This window comes from Fragaria vesca, linkage group LG5 (genome assembly GCF_000184155.1).
Source record: "Fragaria vesca subsp. vesca linkage group LG5, FraVesHawaii_1.0, whole genome shotgun sequence".
In the NCBI taxonomy this organism is placed as follows: Eukaryota; Viridiplantae; Streptophyta; class Magnoliopsida; order Rosales; family Rosaceae; genus Fragaria; species Fragaria vesca.
Genome location: NC_020495.1, coordinates 20,507,240 through 20,519,771, shown reverse-complemented (window position 1 = coordinate 20,519,771; position 12,532 = coordinate 20,507,240). Strand labels below are relative to the sequence as shown.

General features: G+C 37.3%; 2 protein-coding genes across 2 annotated transcripts; both read right to left on the bottom strand.

Annotated features, from left to right (window-relative positions):
* Positions 1-203: 203 nt before the first annotated feature.
* Positions 204-4,066, bottom strand: LOC101292798. The gene is made up of 3 exons (XM_004300143.1): positions 3,885-4,066; positions 2,855-3,117; positions 204-1,008 (listed from the first exon to the last, which is right to left on the bottom strand). The coding sequence occupies exons 1-3, from the start codon at positions 4,032-4,034 to the stop codon at positions 204-206; spliced, it is 1,218 nt and encodes a 405-aa protein (XP_004300191.1). The 5' UTR covers positions 4,035-4,066.
* Positions 4,067-6,225: 2,159 nt separating this feature from the next.
* Positions 6,226-12,532, bottom strand: LOC101292506 (transcription factor HBP-1a-like). The gene is made up of 12 exons (XM_004300142.1): positions 12,458-12,532; positions 12,313-12,369; positions 12,146-12,226; positions 11,769-11,858; positions 11,607-11,666; positions 11,348-11,517; positions 10,787-10,841; positions 10,179-10,221; positions 9,817-10,100; positions 7,600-7,677; positions 7,373-7,498; positions 6,226-6,716 (listed from the first exon to the last, which is right to left on the bottom strand). The coding sequence occupies exons 1-12, from the start codon at positions 12,530-12,532 to the stop codon at positions 6,603-6,605; spliced, it is 1,233 nt and encodes a 410-aa protein (XP_004300190.1). The 3' UTR covers positions 6,226-6,602.

Sequence of the window (12,532 nt, the reverse complement as noted above, 5' to 3'; positions counted from 1 at the left end):
TAAACCTTATTAAGGCCCTCTAGCACTACTCAGCACTACTCATCTAAAATATGGTCCTAATATCAGACTATCAGTAACATTCAGTGAAAAAAAAAAAGTTTCCTAACCAATATTATTTACAGGAAACTCATTACATGCACCAGGCGCAACACATAACAATTTCTTGCAGGCTTACTGAGTTGATTCATAAACATACATGATCTTTAGCTTTTGACAAAGTTATATTTGGATTCTACATCGGTTTCAGCATCCCACAGGAATGATCCAAATGCAACCGCTTCCAAGACTAGCATTGTTAATCCGGAGAATGTAAGCGAAATCACTTCATCGTTAGATGTATCGATTGAACCATCCCCGGCGATCCTGATGTCAGGTTTCCCAAACAGGGCTTGCGTTTGGCTTTCAATCAAAGAAATAGCTTCCTTTGACCTTATAGTAGCATATCTTTGAAGAGTCTCTGCATCCAAGTACATCACATAGGATCTCAGTCGATAAGACTTGCTTTCCTCTTTATCTATGAAGCCTGCTTCATCACCACCGTCGGGAGGTATTCTGAACAAGGAATCAGGATCCCAGAGCTGGTTTGCTGGTGCCGGATCCGGATCCTGAGTAACACGTTTCGGAAGGATGTTCATGGTCCTCTCAAGCTGAAACCGCTGATCAACTCTTTTGAGAAAATATCCATACATTATGGAAGCAGCATACAGCTTCCCAAGTTTTATTTTGCTAATCTCAACCAAGGAAGAAAGGGGCCCCACACCGACAAGTCGTTCTCCAAGCACAAGAGACAAGTGGCTCTGTATCATCTCAAATGCTTCAGAAGAGTGAACAGATTCTAGTTTTTGTTCTTGGTTTGGCCAAAAATCCACTCTGCCGGTAGGATCCGAGGTTGCTGATATTTTGGGGATCATTGATATTTCATTCTCCACAAACTTTTGCACTATCAAGCAGTATATTATCTCTTGCAGTGCCGCTCGCCTTTCTTTCTCTTTGACCTCAGCTATTCTCCTGAAAGTCATGATTTCATTAATTAGTTACGGAAACAAGTAAAGTAGCAAGCACCCAATTGTTAAGAGACAGTAAAATAGGTTTCTGACTATGTAAAATATTAGACTATGCATTGTGTTTATAACCAAATTCTGGTATAGTTAAGGTGAATAGTACAAAAGTGAATGGAGGAAAAAAACCCAGTAAATTTAAGCTAGAAGGCAAGATGGTGATGGAAGATCATCATGCAGTAGAATATTTTGGGGTGGCGATTGTGGTCTGGCCCATACAAAACATAAACATGGAAACAGTTTTAAGGTGGTCTAGTTCAAGTCACAGTGGATGAGTGGTGATAGAACAATGTTACTGGTGATGATGGTGTTATAGTTATAGTCCAGCTAATAATGAGAGGAAAACATGGAAACAGTGATACTGCAGGTAGGTTTGCATTACTTGTGGTGTTTCACCAGAGAGATATAGCTAGTTGAGTAAAAAGAAATGGTGAAAGGACTGCTCTTCAATAGGCCAGGGGAGGGTAACGATGCCACAGTTTTGCAACTGTAGGAATGATATGTGTATTCTAATGAGGGCAGCACAACCATGACTATACAAAAATCGTCGGGCTTCATGCACTGGTAAAATATTTTGAAGCTGATCTTGGGTAGCATTTGATTATATGATTACTTATAAGTCTCACAGTTTTAAGGCCAATGTGGTAGTACTAGAGAAACATTACATATCACACGCTATATCTTCAGTATCCAATTATAGGATTAGGAGAAAAGTTATTAGCCATTTAAATGTTTAAACAAAGTTGTACAACGATCCCAGTCCAAAAGGAAAATTAGTCAGCACAAACAGTCCTTTCTGAAAGATTACAGAAGACTTCAGCTACTGAAGCTCTTGGTTACAAAACCTTTTCATGAAAGTGGTACAAACACATGCTTTACAGCCATAATCAAATTTGTGGGGATACAACTTCATATTAGTGAGATATAAATTGACATATAATTCCCTGAAAAATTGAAACTTGAAACTGAAAATGCAAAAGCATTAAGAAATGAAGTCTTAATGGTTGTAGAAATGAGCAGAGTACTAGAAGTTATTAACATTAATATTATGAAGAAGAGTTACAATGTCACTCCAGGACACAAAATGTGTCTAGGAAATATAAAAGGACATAAAAGCCACATAAACTGGAAACACATACATTTAAAATGATCATTTTAACTAGGAAAAAAACTGGTAGCTGCAATTAAGTTAAAAGTAAGAATAGAGAAGCACATATCATGATACAACAAAATCTAGAGTATTTTTTTTTGGTGAAAAGAGCAATATCTATACCCTGTAATTCAAACTTCTACAAGGGGATTCTAACCCAGGCGAGATTTTATATCAACTTTAACTATGCATATCGAACGTCATTCTATGATGAAGGCGAAGTGTGAAGTGGAATTACAGAAGCAGTGTAGAACTAATGCAATTTTTACAATAACCAGCTTTTCCTAATAGCTCAACTACCTGTAGTATCTCATAATTTGCAAACACAGATATACTGATTAATTCCAAGGGTACCAAACCCAAACATAGTATGTATTTAAACCCTATACTTGTTAAGCTCTTGTGCACCATCATTACACTTTAAAACCTATGCAATATCATACCACTAAACCATTTTGATCAGTAATGATACTCCTATAAAGTAAGTTTGGCAACATTTTTCAAAATGAAGTCCCCACCATATGACAATAGACACTACTACTTGCTTCAAATAAAATGTGGTGTCGAAATCTGAAAAGTTCACCCTATATCAATTATTTCGACAAAAGAATCAAAATAACTGCTTCTGAGATATCTCAATACTTACTTGTAGAGGGGACCTTTAGATGCTGGAGATTCTTCTTCTTGGGCATCTCTCTCAGTTTGAAGTTTCTCGAGCTGCTGATCAACAGCTGCAGGCAGTAGATGTGGATGTGTTTGTAGTATTTGGCCCAAAAGCTGGCCAGCAGGGGATTCAAACTGAAGAGGAGCAACCGGCACCAAATTAGCACTAGAATCCTCCGATGCTCTCACAATCAAACCTCTTGCTCGGCACTTATACAGTCCATTTCCAACCTTGGGTAGACAGCTCTAGAAAAGGAGAAAACAAGGAAAAATTATGGTAAGTGCATAAAATGAAGCATAATATCGAGGCATATGGAAACATGGTGCATAACTATTCAATTTTTGTACATGGAAATAATCTATAACTTGCCTTAACAATTACATCATCATTTCTTCTGAACGTCGACTTGCCTGACTACTAACACTATAATAATAGTAAAGTTTTGAATAGGTAAGAGACTGAAGTACCACCCAATTAAATAGTACTTCAGCTTCCTTACGATCATAACTCATAACTAAGAGCTTATAAGAATCAAATTACATCTTTCCCCTCTGCATTCACAACAAGTAGACATCCTAAACATCTCTATAACGAATCACGAAAGACAATCAACATATTTATTGTGTATAGAAATCACAATAACAACATTATAGATTGGATTTTGGCACTCCTATCCTATGAGCTTCAGTTTTCTCTTTTATACCAGTAATTCTCCACAAAAATGGGAATTGAATCATCGAATTCATCCATGGAAAAACACTTTGGAATCAAAAGGTTTAAATGTCAAGATACTTAAATGTAAACATTGAGGGTTTAATGTTACAGGGCCATGGAATAATCAGTCAATTACTGAAGCAATCTTCAACTGCAAATTAAGTAAATCAACAACAATTTCACACCTTGATTTTCCTACTTTTGGATCATCTTCTCTACTTTCCAAGATGAGCGAGAAGCTGTGAACTAACAAAAATTGAGGGGAGGAAGGTGAATGAGTGGAAGAGAGAGAGCTTACTCTGAAAAATCCACCGGAAATGGAAGACTTGGAATCGGAGAGAGAGTGTGGGTAGGTGTGGGTGTGGAAGTGTCGGAATTCCGGCGAACGAAGACCTCCGCCGGAGGGAATTACGAGTGAAACGTCGCCGATAACACCTGAGACCTGCATTTTGAGGCCCTACGGCTCTGAGAGGAGAGAAAGAGAGGAAGAGAGTTTTGATTGAGGGAAGGAAAGTCTTGGTGGTTAAAACAGTTTGTTTGTTTGTTTTTCCTTTTTTGTTTATTCATTTTTCTTATATTTCTTATAGGTTTTTATTTAGGGAATTTATTTCAATTTTTTGTTTTTGACCAAAAGATAACCCTTTGCTTTATACACCTTCGTATTTCATCTTTTTTTTTTTTTTTTTATCTAATTTACTTCCTATGTTTACACAATAAGCATCTAATGTGACTGCATATTGATATCGCCACCAAATTTCTAAAGAATCATGCACTATTATTCTAGGTTGAATTTAAAATTTAAAATTGGAAAACAATTAATTTGGCAATATAAATTGATTTCAACTGCTTGATGTCTCATTTGATCTTGATTTGAAAATTAAGTTTAGTCGATTGTTGTAGTGGGGACTTGTAACTAAAATATGTGCGAAAGTGATTTGCAAGTAGTGAATTTTGCTCAATGGAGTGTGTTTGTTTTGGTGTGACCATATCAGTGAAGTCACACTAAACACATCTCAAAGGATAAAAGTGGCTCTACTTTGGAGACTAGCCGTAATAATTAAATTTGAGTGCTACGAAGTAGCTAAACAGTGAACACTAATAAACTATTGTAAACTTTAAAAAAATAATAATAATAATCAAATTCATTAGAACACGTAACAAATAAAAGAAATAAGTAGTCTCAGCCTATAAAGGCGACCAAAACAACCATAGGCAACACGCCTAAGACAAACAGCAAGCAAACTTGTAAAAACTAAAACAATAACACTACCATAAGGCAGAAACACAAACACAAACACATCATCATGAGGAGGTAATGATCCTCCCTTCCTGGAGGTGGAACTATTGTAAACTTGCCCACCAGTGAACTCATCATATTAATAGATACTAATAAGTAATAAGATCCAATAATTTATCTCAGATCGATTAAGACACGGAAGATTAATTAACGAGGGATTGAGTATAGCGCACGAGAGTGATATGACAGTCTTCATATAAGTGTACGGGGGAGAACCTGGCAGCTCATATATGTTGTACGCAGAAGTCTTACCAGGAGCTGATTCAATTTGCTATTAACTTATAATAAGTTCTGTTACCAGTTCTGATTGGCAATGCTGCCGATTCTCCGGCCTGGCCGGTTCAGGAAGCGAGACTTGAGGCGCCGGAATAGACCCGGAAATAACCTGGACTATGGTCTGGCTGTTAGGCCTCTCGTGAGCAATGGGATGAGAGCATGCCAGCCCAAGAAGCAGAAGTCTTTGCGCTTCTTCAACATCATATTCATTTCCAAGCCTTTTTGTCCACGGCCTCAAGCAGACGTTCTTCTCTATGCAACGACCACAACCAATCAACACACCTCTTTCCTTCTCACAACTGTATCACTCTTCTAGCTTCTCCTTTTATTTACTTGTTCTTCTTCATACAATCTTGATCTGGATCTTTCTATTCTTTCTATGAATAAAGTAGAACAAATAAGAACTTCAACAAATAGGGTATAATCTTCCCACGCACTCTACGAATTTCTATTGGAAAGGTATTCACATATACTACTTAAACAACGCATCATAAACAGTTTAGAGTTATAAAGTACTAGTAGCAGTATTCATGTTACAAAGAAATGACAACTACAACACAGCTAGAGTGAAGTAAAAGAAGAAGCAAAATCAAGCAAATACTAAGCTGCTGTTCTAGCTAGATATGATTATCTCATTCCAGAATCAAGCAAATACTAAGCTGCTGTTCTAGCTAGATATGATTATCTCATTCCAGAATTAGAAGTCTCTACTAGGATGCAAATTCACCGACCACCTTATAAGTTTCACCTTTTGCAGCTAATAAACTATGCTCATTAATCTAGTCAACGGGCAATTTTCAGAAGACTTTTCCCGGAGAGCCAATCTTCTTGGCTTACAATACATTCCCATCAAATTCTGGGTTGAGTTCCAATATTTAATCTTTTCCGTCTGAACTTACCTTTGTTATCACAAAATAAATACTTACCCTCGTTAAAGTTTAACTACAGAATACCAAAACAGAATTTATTTCGAATTTGGCGCTATAAATATGGAGAGCACAACTGGGAAGGAGACTACTGCTGACAGAAAATTAACATCAACCATAACACAAGGCAACTGGAGAATGTAGATAGCAAACTTTACAAGTGAAGATTTAAGAGTAGCATACTTTTGTAAATCAATTCTCCCAAGTTACACATTTACCAATCATCGTTGCTTAATACATATATGGACTAAGCGTGAATACTGACTACCCTTATGAAACAAACAAGGGTATGGCATGCATTTCACACTTGACACTCAACATATCATCTTAGGGCATCGACTCTTGAAGGTGGCCCAAATCATAAATAAAAGGATGATATGGAAATAAACATATCCTAAAATATAAAATGTTAACTTAAACAAAGAGTCAAACTACATGCTATAAAAAAAAATAAACTTCCTGTTGCTAATTGGTTAGGTTGTGATCCTGGAAGCAGCATCAAGCTGGGTTACTCATCCTAGTGACCACCATGCAGTTCTGTCTGTGCAGTCTGATTAGTGTCATTACTTAAGTGTTGGTCACTTCTACCAGATCTCAGATCTTCATGCCCAGGAATTTCTCCGAGCCTCTCCTGCAGAAACAAAGCAGTTTTAACTTAGGACCTCAAGATTCAAAACTGAATTTCCAGTAAGATACCGGGTCACAGTGTCAAAATAGATTATATATGATTGTTAACCCGAACTAAGTTATATAGACCAAAGGAAAAGACTGGAAAGGTGTAGGTTGACACAATGCCGCGCATCCCTAACTATGGAACAATGTAGAGACTAATATATCAACAAGGTCAGTTGCAATTTGAGGCATTGGTACATACGTGGTAAGACCGTAAGACAGATTTCAGCAAAAATCGTCACTAGTTTACACATTAAACATGTAAATTTAGAAACTGTTGAGAAGTCTCTGTGGAATCACATCTAACACTTGCTGTACCTCATCAAAAAGATAATGTGAAAACTGCGAAAGTAAATCTCATCATCACCTATGCAAGGTATCAAAGTTGGATCAAAGCAAATTTTTGTCGAGGTCTGCTACAAGACAAACTGTTTGATACAATACCTTAGGGAATTAGTTTCTTCTTTTGTCCATAAAAAGTAAACGGTGAAAATCTCTAGAGAAAGATCGACTAATATTTGTACATACCGACTCTACCAGGTTAGGGTTTGATCAGATAGCAACTGATCATAAGTCAATCCACCACCAATAAACAAAACCAAAACTAAGCATTACCTTCAGGGAGGCATTCTCTGAAAGAAGCTGCTCATACTCACTCCTGATGCGGTTAACTTCTGATCTGAGTGTGGCATTTTCATCTTTTAGGACTTCAGCACGCTGGGCCAGCTCATCACATTCAGCCTAATTCAAAAGCACGCATATACATCTCATGAATTCATATGGCACACAGAATGTAAAGTAGTAGCCAAACAGAACAAACATATTCAAGGTTATACAATTACCTGCTTGCGTAACCTAGAACGACGAGCAGATTCCCTATTTGACTGCTTTCTCCGCTGTCGTTTAAGCTCTCTTTCATCCTGTGTCATAAACACAAGAGGTGAGGTTAGGTCATTAAAAGTGTATCAAAGTAAAGAAAAGCCAAGTGAACCAAAGAAACAGTCATTTACTGTAACATTAATTCACTAGTTGGTTTAAGTTTGTGAGAACACTCATGGGCAACGATGATGTTATCCTGGATTTGCCTTCCAGAAACAAAGGGCGATTGGTTCGCAGATATCAATTATACAAATGAAGTATCATGCATCACTATTCGACTCAACTACGTAAAATCCGCCACACCAACTACTTAGAGTTGATCAAAGCTTTCTTTGGCAAATAATCTGTTTGTAGTAAAAAAAAAAACGACTAAACTGCAAAGCAAATACAGAGAAACATAAGGTTGATATGATAAAAAGATGTAGATACCTTACATAAAAATCTCTGATGCAAGTATAGCTTCAATCACACAAAAAGTGATTGGACCAACCTTTACTAATATCAATATTTTAGGTGCGAGTTTGATTTTATCTGTTGGATCTATTTGGCACCATTTTTCACCTGTCAATGCTGGTTTTTACTAGTTATGTTACTGTAATAGAAACACTCCATTAGAATTATCCAATAGTCCTCTAAACCGAATCATGGTGTCAATAAAACCTAACACCACCAATCGACCAAATCTATCTAAAATACATAAACATCCTTGAATCACTGTCCACATTGCAAAAAACGAGCAAGCTTTTGCAGGCCATAAACCTGCCAATCCTTTTACCCTTCAATATCATACACCTTGAAGGTCAAACCTAAAACCCTCTTTTTCTATTTAGGTAACCCAAAATCAAGGATGACCTGTATCATGTATAAATCTGTAGAGATCTGTGGGTAAACCTATGTAGGAGTCCTCACAGCATAGAGATAGAATTGACCATCGAGGATAGCTATGGGAGCAAACTCAATCCACTCATGCATTTCTTCAGCTAGTTTCCAAGCATTGGTCCATATGGACTTCTTATTTTCTTAACTTTATTTGGTCTGGGTCCACTGGGTCCACATGGACTTCAAAGATATAAAGGAATTCACCAGAAAATTATCGATACATGAATAGTTCCATCCCTATAACAGAAAAAAGAAACACAGCAACTGAATGCACTAAGAAGGCAAAACATTCATGAGCCGTAAGACAATACAAAAATTAGAACCTTGTTTAAAGAAATCAGAGGAGATAGTAGTGAAAAAGGGATTCGCTTAGTTTGCCAAACTAACATATGGATTTGAATTCACAACCAGTGGACAGGTAATCAAAATTTAATCTGATTCATGTTAAAGCACTACAAACTGAGAGAGAAAGCCAAAGAGAAATATATGAAGACCAAACTCAGCAAAACCGAAGAAAATAGTTTGTTTAGATGTTTAAGCATTGCCTTTTTTCAGAGGAAAACAGAATTAGGAACTCCACTAAACTTACCAAGTTACACATGAAAAGCAAGCAAACAACAATGACAATAACAAATCAAAAAACTCTAAGAAAGAAACTAGACAACAACAGATCTACAATTTCAAGAACCAAAATTTAGAACCATTCCCAGATTGAAAAGAAACTGGAGCGGCAAAGGAATCTAACACCGAAGCCAATTTTCTAGGTCCTCTCCCGTCACACTTAAAAAACTATAATAAATAGAAGTTTCATTCTTCCATCCAAATGGGGCACGATATAGAGCCAACACAGATTATCTACATCCTCTCCCTTCACCCTTAAAATAGGTATTGTTCTATCCAAATGGGGTACACGATAGAGCTAACATAGTCCATCTTTCCAACACCTTGCCCCTCTTCTTCCCACCTAGGAATTTGTGTGTTGCACTCAACAATGACAATAGGAGCCTGTGAAAGATGCTCCAAGTCCAGCTTTCTTTAAGACCAAAAGAATTGATGTGATCCCTATTACTTATTAACTCATTGGTATCAACATATTTGTGGAAATATCACATTACGCTCCTATCATTCTGTATAACAGCTACAAAAATCATATTGAAGACTTATGGATTGCATATCAAAATATCAGTTTTCAAAATAGAATGCAAACCAACTTCTGAGCTTCAGAAAACATATTTCAGATCCCAGAGAACGAGATAACAAAGCAAGCACATTGAATTTGAAATACAGGGAAATAGACTAACTTGTAACCAGAGCTGTGACTGAGCACCATCCCGAGATCCAGGAGTAACAAGTCCTCCAGCAACTGGAGTAGCGGGAACCTTCCCACGGATTGCAGGCATGGCAGAAGATGGGGCACCCCAATAGTCCATCCCAATATTAAGGTTTGTTGCAGGGCCAGTAACGGCACCTGGAGCACCAGCAGCTGTAATTGGCACCATGCCCATTGCGGGGTTCAACACTGTGTGAGAATTTGGTGTTCCATTCTGAGAATTATGTGCAGAACCACCATTCTGAGATGCATCGCCTGCATTGGGAATACAAAATTCTTAATAAAATCTCTTAATCCAATTCACGGCAACAGAGATTAAAAAATTAACCGAACCTTCCAAAGAATCTCCCCTTCCTCCTGACTTCAGTTGTGAGTCCTATATAAGTCAATGAAACTAAATCAAAAATAAAATCCACACAAACAAACTACAACTTGATCCAGTAGAAACAAATATACCCCATCGGGATGAAAGAAAGAACAGATAAACCACATGGATAATAGAAGATAAAGACATCAATCTACTAACAAAAATCAAGGCTCCTCCTGGAAGGGGAGCGTAAAGTACAAAAATAAATAGATAAGTCCAGGTGAAATGAAGGAGTTACAAGTCAAATCCCCCACCCCCCAAACCCCCAAGCGTGATAACAGAAGTCAAACCCCTGGCTGACAAATTACTCATCCCATTGTGCAAATGCAACTCAATAATTCCAGGAATATTGACTTAGATTGACTTAAGTTCACTGTTATAACAGTGTACTCGAACAAGCCAACTGTTCAACAACTCTTGCTTATCCCTTTACTTCATTTTTCATTTAATGTAAAAACTAAAGCAATGCAACTATGGAACACAGGCTTGATAAATATTCCTGGGGAATTCTTTGGCCCAAATCAAACAAATATAAGGAATCTATAATAGTAAAATTCAGTGGCATGGCACTTACACTCTGAGAATTTGCATCGCTTCCTTCACTTGTGCCTTCACTACCACTCTCAGCACTGTATCCAAGTACATTATCAATCAGAAGTAAAATGGAAGATTTAGTGGTGAACTTCCATTTGATGAACAGACACCATAGATTATGCACTGTGCAGTCCTAGATATGATTTCATAAGGAAACTAAACTTTATGAGCTATATGAGCATCTATTTAAGAAATACTCAAACCCATAAGTCATGATAAGCAGCATACTAACATCATGACCACTTCTGTCAGCTAGAAGATTAAACAGAGGTAAATTCAGAACAGAACAAGAAAACAGCGTCTTGAGCAAATCTCTTGCTGCTTAAGGGTCTTCCAAGATACTAAACTTCAAAATCAATATCATATATTCTTTTATCACCTAAAGACAACAAATCTGTAGATTTTTTCAGACCCTAGACAGCTTCTTGAATAAATTGCTTCCAACTTAACACAGCAGTAATTCTCTTCCTACAATATCACTGTCCTCCTCTCTCTATTAAGTATGCAAAGCCCAATAGTCACTAAAGAATAATCAGCATACCTCTTGGAATAAACTCCATTAGCCGAGGCTCCTGATGTTTTAGCAAGCTCATTATTCTTTCCGGTAATCATGTTTAAGCTGCCCAGGCTTCCTTTTGATCTTTTGATCGGTAACTTTTCCTTACCCTCAGATGGCTTTCCATCTGCTTCTATGCTGCCAGGTGTGTTACCCTACATGAAATTTACAAGTTATGCTCATCAACTCAAATGGAGATAGAGATCGTCTTTATGAAGAAAATCATAATGCGAAAGACACTCACAGAAGCCTCTACAATCCCATTTGGCGAGGGCATAGCAAAAGGGCTGAATGGGTAAGATCCCTGACCAAAATAAAAGCAGGATGTATATAGTTAGTGACATCCAGAAAATGAGGCAAAGAAAAACTTGGTAATTCAGCTCAAGCAAGAAAGGCAAGAAATTACTGGAGGCATGGATGGATGAGCATATAAGCCACCATGGGGATACATCGCGACATATGGGTGGGGAGGAGTACCATATGGAGGCATAATATGCTGAAAATTAAGCACTATTATCAGAATAGGAACAATATGGTCTACTTTGACATATAAAGTATAACAATTTATTTTATATTTTGAAATCTTGTCAAGAACTTTCACTTACATATCACCATTATAATCCCTTCAAGAAAGTGAATTATTTTAAGACTTCAGTGACAAAATAAAAAGACTCACAAGAAAGAAGAACAGAAATATAAATATATCAGTGTTTATATCTTCTACAGAGCTAAAAGGCAAATCAAAAGACTAGTCCTTTGATATTCTAGTAGAGGTGAAAATACCTGAACCCCCCACATATATGGGTGAGGGTGAGCTTGGGGACTTGATGCCATAAACCCATGTGGAGGCATAGGAGAATATGCCTGTTCACAGAATAAACCCACAATAAAACTCAAGCATTTCCTAACTACCACAACAGTGAAAACAACAACATTAGGGTTTTAGAAACCTGAAATCCCGACCAATCAGGATTAACAGTGCCAGCGCTAGTGGTAGCAGACTGCTGCTCCTGTAAAGTTACAAAAAAAAAACCTCCCACGTTAGAAAACCTCACTCCTACAAAACAGAAACAACAAATGTTCACACGATCGGACCTGAGTAGAAGGAGGTGTGGTCTTCGACTCCTTTTCTTTCTCTTTAGCTGGTTTATCCATCTCGCTGCTACCCAT